The sequence below is a fragment of the Nipponia nippon genome, unplaced genomic scaffold (assembly GCF_047370975.1).
Source record: "Nipponia nippon isolate SJK-2023a ecotype South Korea unplaced genomic scaffold, ASM4737097v1 scaffold_28, whole genome shotgun sequence".
Taxonomy (NCBI): domain Eukaryota; kingdom Metazoa; phylum Chordata; class Aves; order Pelecaniformes; family Threskiornithidae; genus Nipponia; species Nipponia nippon.
Window position 1 is genome coordinate 4,942,367 of NW_028262345.1, and position 14,198 is coordinate 4,956,564.

At 52.2% G+C, this 14,198-nt stretch overlaps 1 protein-coding gene across 1 annotated transcript; it reads right to left on the bottom strand.

The window, feature by feature from the left end:
• Positions 1-1,087: 1,087 nt before the first annotated feature.
• OAF (out at first homolog) lies at positions 1,088-12,877 on the bottom strand. The gene is made up of 4 exons (XM_009469581.2): positions 12,641-12,877; positions 3,994-4,128; positions 3,245-3,425; positions 1,088-2,728 (listed from the first exon to the last, which is right to left on the bottom strand). The coding sequence occupies exons 1-4, from the start codon at positions 12,875-12,877 to the stop codon at positions 2,454-2,456; spliced, it is 828 nt and encodes a 275-aa protein (XP_009467856.2). The 3' UTR covers positions 1,088-2,453.
• Positions 12,878-14,198: the final 1,321 nt, after the last annotated feature.

A 14,198-nucleotide genomic window follows, 5' to 3' on the forward strand; every position in this document is an offset into this window, starting at 1 on the left:
CATCTCACAGAGCCGAGGCGACGGTTTGGTACGGCCGTGCACCATGCTGCTTTCCCGAGGCGGCCCTCGGCTCAGTGCTGCCAAAAGAACCGGGGAAGGGCTGAGGTGTCTCTATGATCCGGGCACCCCAGAGCCTCGCTGCTACAAAATAAGCACATTCCAGCTCACCCAGTGCTCCCAGAGCAAGCTCATGTCCCCTCCCAGCAGGCCTGTACTGGAGGTAACAGGGGAAAAGGGCTACGCAGGGCTCCTTGCAGAAAGGCACGCAGCCGCCCTGCAATCCTCTCCCACTCTGCCCACAGCCCACCTTGCCCCGCAGCTGGATTTAACTCCAGCAAGCGAGGACAAAGTCCCACGGTGTCCTGCTCCAGCAGGAGCTGAGGCAGCAGAGAACACACCCCTGCAAATGCTGACCACGTAAGTGAAAAAGCAGCAATTTCAGCTTTCCCAGAAATTGCAGTAAGAGGGTAAGTTGCCTCAGTGGCTCAAGCGGAGAAGGACCGAGGCTGCAAAAGTCCCATCTCTGCATTCACCACACTAGGGGGAATCAGCACTCCACATTTCTCCCTCGAGCAGCCGCAGCTGAGCTCTGAGCCGGCCCAAAACTCTGCCACCCTCATCTCAGCTGTAGCTGCAGAGGAATAGACAAAGACTACTTTATTGAGGCTGCAGGACCCAGACCAGCCTCCAGCCACATGGTGCAGCTGCACATCTGCATAACATCCTCTCACGGGACCCCACCATCACTTGGGGAGAAGAGCAGGCACCAGCCTGCCTAACCCCAGGACCTGCTTCTACCGCTAGACTTCCACTTCACCAGAGCTCAGGCTCGAACCTTCCACAGTTGCTTGAGATGAGCCAAAGCTGTCTCTGAGGGGCTGGGTGGACAGCATGCTTGAGATGTAGGACCACACTGCTAAGTGCTGGGGTCATGCCGAACAGCAGGATGTTCCCGCCCATCCATGGGTCTTCAATGTCCTAGGTGCAGGCTTGAGACTTACCCGTAAGGGAGCAACTCTTAATCAAGAACCCAAACAACCGGATCACGCATAGATTATGATGCACAGAGAATCTTTTAGGCCAGGAATGCTTTAAAAAAATCAGTTTATTTTACCTTACAAATGATAAATAATTTGTTTTTTTAAAAAAAAAAAAATCATTTCAAGTGTGTTTTACTTCATGTTGCAATATTAAAATACCTTTCCCTTCTCCCCCCGTAAGTGATCAATACAAAAATAATTGTGACCAAATTATTTTTTTGTCAAAAATTCCTGTATTTTAGGCAAAAAGGCACATTGTGAAGGCTTTTCACCAGGAGGCACAGGGGTTCACAATGACCCCAACAGCCTGTCTCCCCTCCCTGCTTGCTGTAACTTGAGTGGAAGAGGACATAGGAACCAGGCAGCACTCCTGCAGTGCTTTTTGTCTGATGCCCTCCAGGTATATACCAGGGCCAAGGTCAGCTTCAGAGTCATCCCTGTTTTACACATAGGGGAAACCAAGGCACAGCAAAGCAGTACAATTATTTAAGAGCTTCTTGTGAGTAGCTGGCAGAGTAGGACATAAAACTGGACGTAGATGTAGACTGTTGTCTTCTTCAAAACGACAGCGCGAACCCACCTGGGATCATCCTCCCCCCTCACAACCACAATGTTATGATGATAGTCACAAGTCTCTAGATATTTCTTTCTTAGTGGGAGAGTCACAGGACCAACACAAAAAGTTGGGCCTTCGCTAGTCTAAACAGGGATTAATTAGAGCCCTAATTACCAGCCCTTTAGGAACAAAAGTCATTGCTGGGATATATCCCCCCATTATATCTTCTAGCCACAGGAAGGATATAATAGCCAGTCGGACGCTAGAAAAAGCTACAGGCAGGCTCTTGCTTTGGGTAGGCTTCATACCTTCCTTGTTCAGGGTATGTGGTCCCATAAATCAGCTGTTTTCCCACTGGGAAATGCCGTGGTATCACCAGGAGGTGGCGAAGTCAGTGAAGGGGCTTCTTCGGCAGCAGAGGTGTTTGACAACCCAGGTCATCTGGACCATTTCTCTCCCTGCCCTGACCACTCATCAGGATGCTCGAGGCTGGTAACAGATCAGAGCTGCCCCCTTTCACATCTGCTAACTCCAGAGTAGGGGAAAACACACCCCTCCCGGTGCTTCACCCCAGAAACCTCCATCTCCTGCTTCTTCCAGGAAGCTGGATGTCCTGGCAGCTGGCAGGAGAGCATCAACGTGAGCTCAGTGAGCTGAGCCTGCTTATCACAGTATGAGGCAGCATCGGGTGGGGAGGAACCAGAAGGAAAGGCACACACACAGAGCTCTCCTGGTACAAGGCACCGCTGTGAACCATATTCCTTCTCTGGAGCAGCCAGCTCCAGGAGGCCCTTAGCATCATGAATGGTGGCAGGAGGCAGATGAGCTGCCCCTCAAAAAGGTCTGGCCTGGTTCTGCTAGGTCTCCTCGTCCCAGAGACATAGCTGCTTCTGCGGCACATAGTAATCAAAGGTGTAGCCCTTCTGGCAGCTGCGGATGCCACACTTGTAAGAAGAAACCTTGCCCCCAGCATCGCGACTCTTGCAGTACTTCAGCATGCACGGGTACCACTCGATGCTCAGCGAGTAGCTGCAAATGCAGGGTTTCCAGCGGTCTGCACACAGCTTGCAGCGCTGCAGGTCAGGGAGATCAGATGTCTGTGGCAGGACCTCGAACATGGAGCCATCCACCCCTGCGGGAGAAAGCAGAGAGATGTTGCTCAGGGCGCTGCCAAAAGGCAAGGCCAAAGGAGAGAGCCACCAAAGCGAGCGTTGCTCTCTCTGCACAGTCTCCAGGACAGTCAAGGAGAATGAGGTCAGACAGAGTGCATTTCCAGGGGCTGTTTGGACACGAGTCTGAATAGGAACCATGGGAGAAGAAAGGACCCTGGGGAGAGTAAGCCAAAAGATACACAAAGTGTGTAAATAACATATTTCTTTTGAGTGATTGACCAAGTGAAAGGTTACCTTGAAAATACCTGCCTAATTAGGTTCACTAGGAGACCACCACCAAAAGAAGTCAGATATGCTAACAGATTAGTGCAACGCGACATGCAAGCAAGCGATACACATGACTTATCCACCATAAAAGACAGTGAAAGAGAAGCCAAAATGATCTGTGCTGATCACCAGAAACCTGGCAGGAGAGATCACAGCAGAGTGCCAACTTGCTGACAGGAGCAGTTCCAATGAAACCAAAGGAAATTTACCTTTCTCCAGCCAAAATTTGACATCTTCTTCTCGGGTGTAAATGGCTTCTTTGGCCTCTGCACAGACATTGTGGATGTGAGAGCTCAGCTGGGCCCCCTTGCTGAAGTTGACAGCTACATCCATGCTGAGATGCTCCAGGCCCCGCACCTCCTCAGCCTGCCGCACTGTCCTGGGATTTTTCTGCAGAGGATGAAATAACAAAAACTTGAATCCTGGTTGCAACAAATTATTCCTTATAGCATGTCATGATTTCACACCAACATAAGAAGATATGCAAATGGATGCTCCTCTGTAAATGCACCTGCATCCTATCCGGATGGAAAGCACTTTAAAAACTTCCTGTTGATGCTGAAAGTGATGATAGTTTATCACTGCTCTGATTTGCCTGTGATGGTTTATCAATGCTTTGTTGTGATAGATGGTCCCAAATCAGTACTTACTTCATCGGGCAATGTGGGGCAGGGGTTTTCATGGTGATTGCTCTAGCCATCCACTTACCCTTTGATACAGGCTAGGCTTAACTAAATCATGCCTCGTTATAGTTTATTAGTAGAACAGGATCAATACTATCGATGAACTTCGTTTAATACCGAGTCCCTCAAGCAGAAGGGGTGGTCAAAGGTGGGTCTAAGAGCTGAACAACCAGGCAGCTGCCTGGGAAGAGTATCCCAGCAGGACGGCTCTAAGAAACCCTGGATGGGCTGGAGGATGGAGCTGGCACTCAAGCCAGCTGCAGGGTGCCTCTTACCTGCCGCAGCTTTACCATAGACTCGCTGGGGATGATCTCGTTGCGGTGAAGCCGTGTGATGAAGCAGAGTGCTTGGAACTGGCTCTGGCCCCTCTCCAGCTCCCCTAGAATTAAGGCACGGAAGATCTTCACCTCCTGGCAGAGATAAACAAACAGAGTGAGAGTCACAGATCTTTGCCATCAGTGGGGTGAACTGAGAAGTCAGGGTCAAAGAGAAAGGCTCTCCAGTCAAAAGACAAAGTCAAAGGTCTCATACTTCTGCTACCTGAGCAGAGGGGTGTAGTCCCAGGTTCAATCCCACCCAAAAGCCTGCAGCATAATAACTGGTGTCTGTAAAAAAATAAGGGGTTTCGCAATCTCGCTGTGGCAAGGACAAATCGCTGCCAGGTCACATCCCACATCCGTGGCTCCCTCAAACAACAGCTGGGGGTTTCCATCCTTTACCAAGAAGGGAGGCAAGCCTCCAAGGAGTCTCATTTTGTTTTGTTAAACAAATACCACATAGCCCTTATCTCCATGCATTACTTAGAGCAAGCAGTCCCAAGTTTCCTCTGCTGCCTTCCCTCACTTGCTTCTGAGCAACTGGTATCCTGAAGAACAAATTATTCATTTCTGAACCCAACAGCATGTGGAATAGAAATGAAAGTCAAATTGTTAAAGCCAGAAGGAACCCATTATGACCAGCTGCAGCTGACCACCTTTTCTGCCCAGGACAATAATTTTGGCATTTTATATAGAGAGCTTCTGACATGGATTGTAGTACATCTCCAAAACCAGCTTGGAAAACAGTCATATTTACCTTCACATAGACTCACAGAATACGTTGTTCAACAGCAAAACCTCCCTATGTCCTGTTCTGGCATAAATCAACACTGATTTCTATGCAGGTATCAATTCATCTGGCTTCAGGGGCACTTGTACACACTGTAGGAGTCCGCCATCCCCTGTCTTGGTGTCAGAGCATACTACTACAAGGGCTAAGCAGGTGGATCGGAACGGTGCCTCCTTCTCAGTATGAAGAGCAATTACTGCCTTTTGGCACCCACCCGCAGCCATCGCTCTTAACAACGTCCTCCACAGAGAGCTGGACAGATATTGGTGGCTAGGGACCAGCAAGTAGAAGCTATGCCAAGCTGCTACGATCATTCCTCTCCTCCTGGCCTGCTGAGCTATTCCTGTTGTACAGCTCATAAGCTCAGCTTCTTCCAACCCTCTTTCTGCCCTGAGAAGAAGGAAGTCTCTCTCTTTTCTACAAACTCTAAGCAGTGCCCACATCGAGTTGTTCTGCAGACTAGCTCATACAGCCCACCATTTATTCCCTGCCTTCTCTTCCATGTCCAGAAGAGAAAAGAGTATGCAATTCAGTCCACATCTGGACAGCTGAAAGAACAGCTGCAATCTGGGATGCGTTTCCCTCCCCAGAACAGGAGAAAGGGTTTTGCTGGGTGCATTTGTTGACTGAAAACTCACCACAAAAGCAGGACATGAAGGATGTTTGGGAAGAAAGAGATACCAAAAATGCTTGTGAAATTACTACGGAATCATTATTTTTTAACTGCTTTAATGGGGAGAATTCTTACTGAGACCTTGGCATCACTGGAACGACCCATGTTCCCATCTGCCTTTAGTCCAGCTGCCTTCTAGCTGAGCTCTTCTGCTGAGAGCTCCCACACTGCGCAAGGCCCAAGGATGAGTAGACTAAAACTAGTTAAAACTAGTGCTGACCCTGGCATATTCTTCAGCTGCAGATTTAATTTTAATTCACTTTGTACAATCAGCATTCAGTCTGGAAAAAGCAAACAGGGATAGCCATGTTTTGCACTCGGGCCGAAAACCTCTACAGGCAAGAGGTTAAAAACAGTGCAGGGCTTCCCAGGTTAGAGGCAATTTTTGTAAAACGAGAACGTGCTGACCAATTCATTAATCCTCTGATTTAAGAATCAGCCTTCAGACACCCAACTCTTTCCTTCTCATGGCTGATACATACGAGAGATTCACAGCTCTCACTGCCCCAGCAAACGGTCCAGAGCTCCCAACTGATCCCACACAGCTGCAGGTCCCTCGCTCTGCCTCCCAGGTCCAGAGCCCAGCTACCCCACCGAGTCCAGGCAGAGATAAGCTCCCTCCCAAATGGGCTCAGATCCCAAGGTGCCACTTCCACCGTATACAAAGGGTTCCTGGATTCCGTGACCCTGTTCAGTGGTGAGTTTGGACAAAGGTTTTAAGTATTTGTTTTAAGTGTTTCTGAGTTGCAAGCATACGGAAGAGGAAGGACCAGATTTGCATCATGACAATGCACCCGTGGAGCAAATGAACAGCTCTTGGGCATCGAGACAAGCACCTACTCCCCCCTCCAACCCAAGGCAGACACGAGGAGCAAGCTCGGAGTGCACAGGGTCACCCGCCACTGCTGTATCACCCTCAAAGCACCTTATTGTGTGAATATATATGAACCGCCTCCAGCTCCAGCCTTGCTCCCATCACACCAGCAAGCAAGTGACCTAGGGCTGCTGCTCAGCTAATCTAAATATTTATCTGCCTATCTCTGTGTGCTTGCTGATTTATAGGTCAATGAGTCCATATAACCCCTGGTAAAGATCCCTGCAAAAATCACCATTGAAAGAGCTCATTGGTAGGGGATGGAAGGAGGGAAAGAAAGAGAAAGGTGGGGAAAGGTGGTCTTGCAGTGGGGGAGGTATAGCTGCAGGAGGAAAGAGCAAGGGGGAAGAAGATGGTAAAGATGGATGGGGTGGTGTCCCACTGCACGACCCATCCTTTCCTCCACCCCCAGATTCTCCTTTCTCAGAAAGGCATGGCTGATCTCCCTCATGCCTCCCCCCTCCTGCCCTCGGGCACACACTCAGCCAGCTCTTTGCTCCCCACTTGCCTGCCACAGCCCCTTCCAGCTGAATCAGAAAGGCTCTGCGCCTGGACGGTACATTAAACATCAAAGCCAGAGCCAGATCTTTATCTAAGTCAGCTGTTCCACCAGCCCTGCTGATGCTGCTGCCTGCAAGAGCAACTGCCCCGGGCTGCCACCCTCAACGCCTGCCACATCCCCACACGCTGGGCTTGGGTCCCCCAGAGAGGGGGTCATTTCTTCCCCCTGCATCCCCAGTGCTTCTGGCCCACGTCCCTCTCCCAGCTCTGTCTCGCTCCACTGCACTGAAAGGAAGCGACTCTGGTGTGAAGAGGGCTCTGGTGCTGCCCAAACTCCAGGTGTCAGGAATTTCCAGCACATTTGTTGATACCCAAGGAGGTCCACTGGGAAAGACAGGAATGGTCTGGGTTTGCCAGCACTGATGTAGCCAGTGAGCCAACGATCAGCTTTAATCAAGTTGTTTTGTTCAAGGAGCTGGCTCCTATAGCGTGCGTTGTTCTGAAGAGAGAAATCCCACCTTTACCTGGCTCCGAGCAAACCCAAATCAACCCTTGCTGTGGATTTCAGAGCAAGGCTAAAACCGTGCTGCACGCTGGCCTGTTTTCTGGGAGACATGTACCCTGCAGTGACCACTCTCTCCTGTGCAAGAAGTCAGTCTCTTCTTTTCCCCAGCCCTGCTTCACCTCTCTGTCTCAAAGTCTTGCTTGGCTTTCCCTAGCTTCCCGGCTCTCCCTGCCCTGGCTATGCAACCTCAGGTGGAGCAAGAACTGAAGCCTGTCACATCAAAAATATGTCATGCTTCTCACATGGGAAGAGCCACCAAAGTTTTTCCTACTCAGGGAAAGCCTTTCCCTCCCCAGCCACCTCACCTCTTTCCCACCAGCAGGAGTGAATCAGTGCCAAGGTGGGTACCCAGCCAAGGCAACAACCAGCACCTTTAATTCTGGGTTTCTGCAAAATTTCCCAGCAGGGAACAAGTCCCAGCAGAACATTGCCTTTGCAATGTGGGGACTCTCCGGATGAACTCATCATGGAGGCACTGAGAATCCTTGGCCCTGACCTGCACTCGTGTGGCGGGTACAGTTACAGCTATTGTTTAGGTTTGGACAACAAACGCTTGGTGTAACAGAGAACAACCAGTTCTGCAGCCGGGCTCTAACCATGGCACTAGAGGTAACTGCAGCCTTGGCTTTCGCAGCAAGGGGGGAGCAGCTCCTCTTTCCTAAAGGCAGAACGGAAATCAGCACACCGAGCTCCCAACAGCCCAGGTTGCCTGCACCTACCAAAGGGACTTCCAGCAAAGACTAGCCTGCAAGGAGGAGCAGGGAAATCATCGAACTTCTTCCCTCCTTGCACTGTCCTCAGCCAGCTCCTCCAGGGACTGTCATCTGGGGTGCGAGAACAATTCAACCTCCATTTCTAGGGTTTATCCAGTAAAGACTTATAAGCCTGTGTGGTCTAGATCTGATCCCAGCATCTCGACATCATGTTGAGTGGAGCAAAGCAGTTCCCAGGGAAATAAATTATTTCAATGCCTTCCTCCCCGCAACCCATTCAACTTTCCTGCCAAATTTCTCTCCCCCAAGGATATCAGTGCTGCTGTGGGACCCACTTTTGTCTTTGCTGTCGCACGCCTGCTCTGAGTGGGGGGTACATGCAAAGGGGACGCGCTGCTCGGGGCACTGGGTAACACCGGCACTCCCGGGCCCAATTCCTTACCCTGTCAGCAGCCTTTGCTGCAGTCAGGGCCCTGCCTGCACTGCCCCGGGTGAACAGCTACAGCTGGCCAGCAAGTCATTGTGCTTGTACAACATAGAGAATGTGTTATCGCATCTAGACTAGGGGTCCAGCCAGCTGAGTTACCCTGACTGGGTGAGGATTATGTTTTTTAACCCTTCTCCTACTGGAAATGGCTAGAATGAAGACACTTTGGTGTATTGCCTCTTATACTCATGTACCTATAAAGATGAGTTAAGTATGTGCTGCGAGAGGGGGATTAAAAAAAAGCACATTTTCAGGAACAATAAGGTTTGACCCTGATTCTGACAAGCACTGAGCAGCCAAAAATCCCCACAATGCTCTGAGATGCTTGGAAAAACATCGTCCAGTTAAGCATCCTCACGCTCAGCACCGACAACCTGAGGGATGCCTAAAAGTAACTGTCAGAGACCACTTTTGAAACTGGATCCCACCTAACAAGTGATCTCCCTAAAGCTGTGGAGTGAGCAATGGGCAGCTCTGGCCGTAAGGCAGGAGCTCAGCCCTCCAGCCCTGCGCTCAGCTGAGCAGGCCATCGCGCTGCCTTTGCGTGCGGTACAGCTGCCATCTACCCACGCTTGAGCCATCAGCTTGAGAGCACGCATTTTTAGGTACCTCACTACAGCTCAGGGTAACAAACACCACCACGTTTTAATGAGCCCACCCCATCCCCTCCTGCCCTCCCAGAGGGTGCTGAATGACTTTCCTTTTATATTTTTGGTATCTCTATAAAGGAGAAGAGACTGCTTTCCAAATTACACAGATACCATCTTTGGACAGATGCTTTCCTAGATCACCTGGTCATTCAGATGGACTCTTGGCATAAGGAAATTCTCAAAACCCCACCCCAGAATATCATGTAACATCAGCTTTATCAACAAAGAAACTGAAAGGACTAGCACCGCAAGCGTTAAAATACCATTACCCATGCTTTCTCCCTTGTGTTTCCAACACAACTTTTCCAACAATCAAAAGGAAAAAGAAACTTTTCTATATCTTTGTACTGACCTTGGAATAAAACCACCCACTTTGTTCTCAGGCCACTGTTTAACAACTGGCAAGAACATGCTATTCAAATTAGACACAACATTTGGGGTTGCTGTCCCCCCTCAAACTTCTTTGCAATACATTTTGTGCCTGACAGTACTACACAGGAAAAGACAAAGTGTTTTCATCACGTTCTTTCAAACTGCAAGAAATGGTCTTCACTACTATATTGCCCAGAAAACATTGAGTCCCAGCTCGGACTCCCACTGACCACTCTGTGCTGCAATAGAGACCAAGGGAAAAAAAATGGTGTGCTCTGAGGACAAGACTCCTTCAGGTTCAGCTCTGGAGGGGAGGCAGGGGTGGAAGAGAAATGAAAATCCCACCTCTGTGGAAGACCCAACCACTGTTCAAGTCCCACCAGTATCAGAGCAGAGCAATGAACCGTGATCTCATTATAACTCCTTTCTTCTCCAGCCCCTGGTCTAGCAGCAGCTCCTTGTCAGCCAATGGAAAAAAAAAAAATAAAATCTGCCTTTGGACTAACCCCCTGCAGTTTAAGCCAGAGAAGTGGAAAAATCGTTTGTGCAAAAACCCAGCATCCTGGCCACAGCATGACCACACAATCTAGCTTGGGAAAGCCAGATCAACAACCCCAGCTGCTTTTACCAAGGCTAAGAGCCTCAAGACCTTCTCTCTGGAGAGGAGAACTTGTGTAACGTTAGAGAGACGAGCACCAGAGCAGAACAGGGAAATGCCTGCATGCAGCCAGGAGAACAGGTCAGAAGGGGAAGCCTGGCCAGGCAGCTGCCTGCTCGCAGCATTACTCACTGCACCACAAATTCGTCTCCTCAGTCCTTTATGTCTTTCTGGCTTTTTTCAGCTATTTTCCAGTAAAGCCATGAAACAGAGAGAGCCAGTACCCAACTGTTCTAAAACTGAAGATTAGTAATAGGCTTCTGCAAGTCTGACGCTTGAGAAGCCTTCCAGGGACCATCTCCTGTGTGCTTCCAGCAGGAGCTGGGGGGATGCGTGGAGCTAAGGATTTAACATACTGAAGTCAAGACACCTTCAGAAAACCCATCTTCCAAAGCAGCTCAACTACAATAAGGATAAGAGCAAGAAAAGAGCTAACATATACTATGTTTGGTTTGTAGATGAGATTAGAGAGCAAGCTCCCCTCAAGAAGAGTTGAAGCAAGTGAAAAATGCTGAAACCATCAACAGCTCAGGACACCAGAAGTCCTCAAGTCACATCCCAGGTTCCCAAAGGGCCTACCTAGAGGATCTGTAACGAGCTTGGATTTCCCTTGGCCAGGAATACGCTGTGATATGCAAGTTTGCAAACTGCAGGCTTAAGAGCCCTCCCTCCCTCTTCTAACTTCCCTCGTGTGCTGTGTCTTCTTGGATTTTTTTTTTATGGGACTGCTTCCCTGCACGTGTGCTGGAGTACCCTGAGCATGCCATCATGTCCAAAATCACTAAGGCTTCTGCTAGCATCTCAGAAAGAGGTGGGCTTGACCCTGCACCCTCCAGATGGAAGAGGGCCATCGGAGAGGCTTGCAAGGAGACTGGGACCAAAAAGCGTAGCCGAAAGGGGAAGAGGCAACAGAACAATCCCTGGCAGAAGGCTCCAAGGTTCGCAACAGGTTAGGACACAACACCTTCCTATCTCATGGGTTTGAGCTTCCTCCTGCTATGAACCAAAGTCCACCTCAGCAAACAGTCTGAACGGAGGGTTGGAACAAGTTAATACTGCCGTGCCACCCGGACAGCCGTGCCACCCGCATGGCGGCAAACAGCTCTTCCCTGTGCAATAGAAAGCTTGCTGCACCCAGCCAGGCTTGGCATGCTCCGAAGAATGACACGCGGGCCCAGAAACTGCCATCTCCCGCTGAGAAGCGTGGGATCTTGGACTTCAGCTCAGCAAGTATCACCTCGCTGCAGAAAGGCCACCTCTCACACGCTGGGCCGGGAGGAAAGGCTCCCTTTACAGGAGGGCTGTTGTCAGTCCCACAGACAGCTGTTGGTCAAACGCTTCCCACACCACAAACTCACACATGTGCTCCCAAAGACAGCAGGAGGCCACCTAAGGAACTAACTATACCCCACATGCACTGTGGAGGGAGGCTAGAGATACAGCAGAGCACAAACACCCCCATTCAGGGGTCAGGGACCCGAGCTCTCCCCACCGCACAGAGACTCTCCTGCCCTAGCCCTGCTCCGTACCCAGTTACTGCTGAGCCTGCCATGAAAAACAATGCTACTCGCCACTCAGCAAAGAAAAACAGAGCTGCTAGGGTCGGCTGGGAGCGGGAAAGGCTTTGCCACCCATCCCACTGGGATCTTTACTGCCTATTTTCACCACAGAGGCAGCCCAGGTTACAGGTGTAATGCCATCAGGGACAGCAGCCTGCCTAAATGGCTTGGAGCTATACATGTGAGAATTGCTCCGCAGAGACCGCGGACAAAGACCCCGACAGTGCTTGAAGGTGCACGGACTTTTCCTCTACACGTGTAAAAGGTCCCCCACCTCCTCAGAGACGGTTCTGGCTCCTGGACCCGCAGGCAGGGTTTTCCCAGGCTCCAAGCGGGTCCCAAGTCCGGACGGACCTCACATACCAACATCACCAGCGCTCACCCCACAAAAAACACGCGCCAGAGCCCTGACCCGACCCTCCGGCTAAGCCCGTCTGCTGACCCGCCAGGCGTGAGGGCCAGAGCTCCCAAGCTGCAGCCTTTGATCGCCTCCAGCTTGGCCGGGACCCACCGTGGGAGACCGGACCCGCAACAGGCGCCGGGGGTGATCCCGCCGCTGCCCTCCCCGGGGCTGGGGGACCTCGGGAGGGGACGGCGCTTTCAGTCCTCCTCCTCGGGGCAAGCAGCGCACCCCTGCGAGCGAGCCCGGACCCCCGCCTCGCACCCCTGGGACCCCCCGGCGCCTCCCTGCGACGCCTCCCCAGCAGCGGGAGCTGCCCGGCGCCGGGACGCGGTGCCGGGGCAGGAGCCGGAGGAGCCCTACCTGTCTGAAGTCGGCGGTGAGGGTGACGAGGGCGCCGTCGGCCGTGCGCAGCTCCAGGCTGATGCAGTCGGAGCCGCTGTCGGCCTGCAGGCTCTCCTCCGTCACCTGCCCGCCGGGCAGCCGCACCCGCACCCGCAGCTCGGCCCTGGCCGCCGGGCCGGGCGCGCCGGGCAGCGGGGCCAGCGCCAGCCAGAGCAGCGCGGGCAGCGCCGGCAGCCGGCGCCGCGGGCCGCGCATCCCCCCGCGCCCGGCCGCCGCGGGCTCAGGGCAGGGCCGGCATGGAGCGGTGGGCGGCGTGGGAAGGCGGCCCGCCGCGCCCCCGGCCCCGGCCCCGGCCCCGCTGGGGTGGCTGGGCGCGCCGCCCGCTCGCCCTTTTCATTCAAGCCCTCGGCGGGCTCTTCCTCGCCCCCCGCCCGTCACTTCCTTCCCCGGGCCCAGGGACCGGCCCCGCCGAGCCGCGCGCCGCCCCGCCGTTAAAGGGCCAGCGCCGGGCGGCGGAGGGCGGGCAGCGTCCGCCGAGGGGCCGGGACGGCGGGTGCCGCCCGAAGCGGCGGCCCCTGCACCCACCCCGCTCCCTGCCGTCAGCTGGGTTGCGGGAGGATGGAGGGAAGCATCACCTCCTGCCAGCCTCGCGGCTCTCCCGCACTTGCTTTGTGTGGCTTTTTTTCCCCCCTTAGGACACACAACTGCTGCCGTCGGAGGTAGGCAACTATCTACAAACTGCAGTTGGGGAGGGAGGGCAGCGTTAACAAAGCCCAGCTCTCCTGCCTGCGCGAATACACACAGAGTCCTCTAAACATGTGGTTGCTGTGAATCAAACGGCATTTACATGATTGCTCAGGCGCTCAGTGCACTGTTACGGGTCTGTTGCGAGGCACGCTGGGTGTATCCCTGCCCCTGAGGATGCAATGCGGGCCACTTCACATTTTCTTTCATAGGCACGTGGACCTGGGTCACTTCACGCTCCGCAGTTCGCCGTCAAAAAGCTCCCTATCTGCCCTTCACCCACCCAGTTCTGCAATCACTTCCAGATGGGCAGATGCTCATGAAGGGCCCCTTTGATTTCAAAAGGTCTCTCTGCAAACACAAAGGTCGCTGTGGCAGCAGGATCAGGGCCTCAGAGAAAGAGCTTTGGAAGGAGAAGCACAGAAATAAATAGAAATAACCCATTTAAATCCACGCTTCCAGGCAAAGAGATCGCTCTTGTCCAAGTAGCGCTTTTTGTGGCACTTCACACAAGTTTTAACCCTAAATTTTCACAGCCTCCCTCAAACAAATCATCTCCTTGAAATACTTTTCAGGACAACAGCAGTGCTAAAAATAAGAGCTGAGGAGAAGAAAAAGTTAAGAGGTGCAAACAGGGGAGAAAAGAAACGGCTCAGCTCAGTTACAAAAAGAGAGGGAGGGAGGGCCCACAAGGTAGAAACCTACAGGAAGAGTTCTTCGTGACAAAAGCTGCAAAGGAGAAGGCCCCACTCACAGCGTGTTTATTCAGAGGAGATTATGGAAAAAGACAGGAGGACCCCAGCAGGGGCTGGAAGGAAAAGTGCCACGAGGT

What these genes read in the sequence shown, in the direction of transcription:
- OAF (XM_009469581.2), bottom strand. Translation starts at nt 12,877, where the DNA reads ATGCGCGGCCCGCGGCGCCGGCTGCCGGCGCTGCCCGCGCTGCTCTGG. An exon ending in TCACCGCCGACTTCAGACAG is followed by an intron (nt 4,129 to 12,640) that starts GTAGGGCTCCTC and finishes TATCTCTGCCAG; the next exon opens with GAGGTGAAGATCTTCCGTGC. An exon ending in CAAATTTTGGCTGGAGAAAG is followed by an intron (nt 2,729 to 3,244) that starts GTAAATTTCCTT and finishes TTTCTCCCGCAG; the next exon opens with GGGTGGATGGCTCCATGTTC.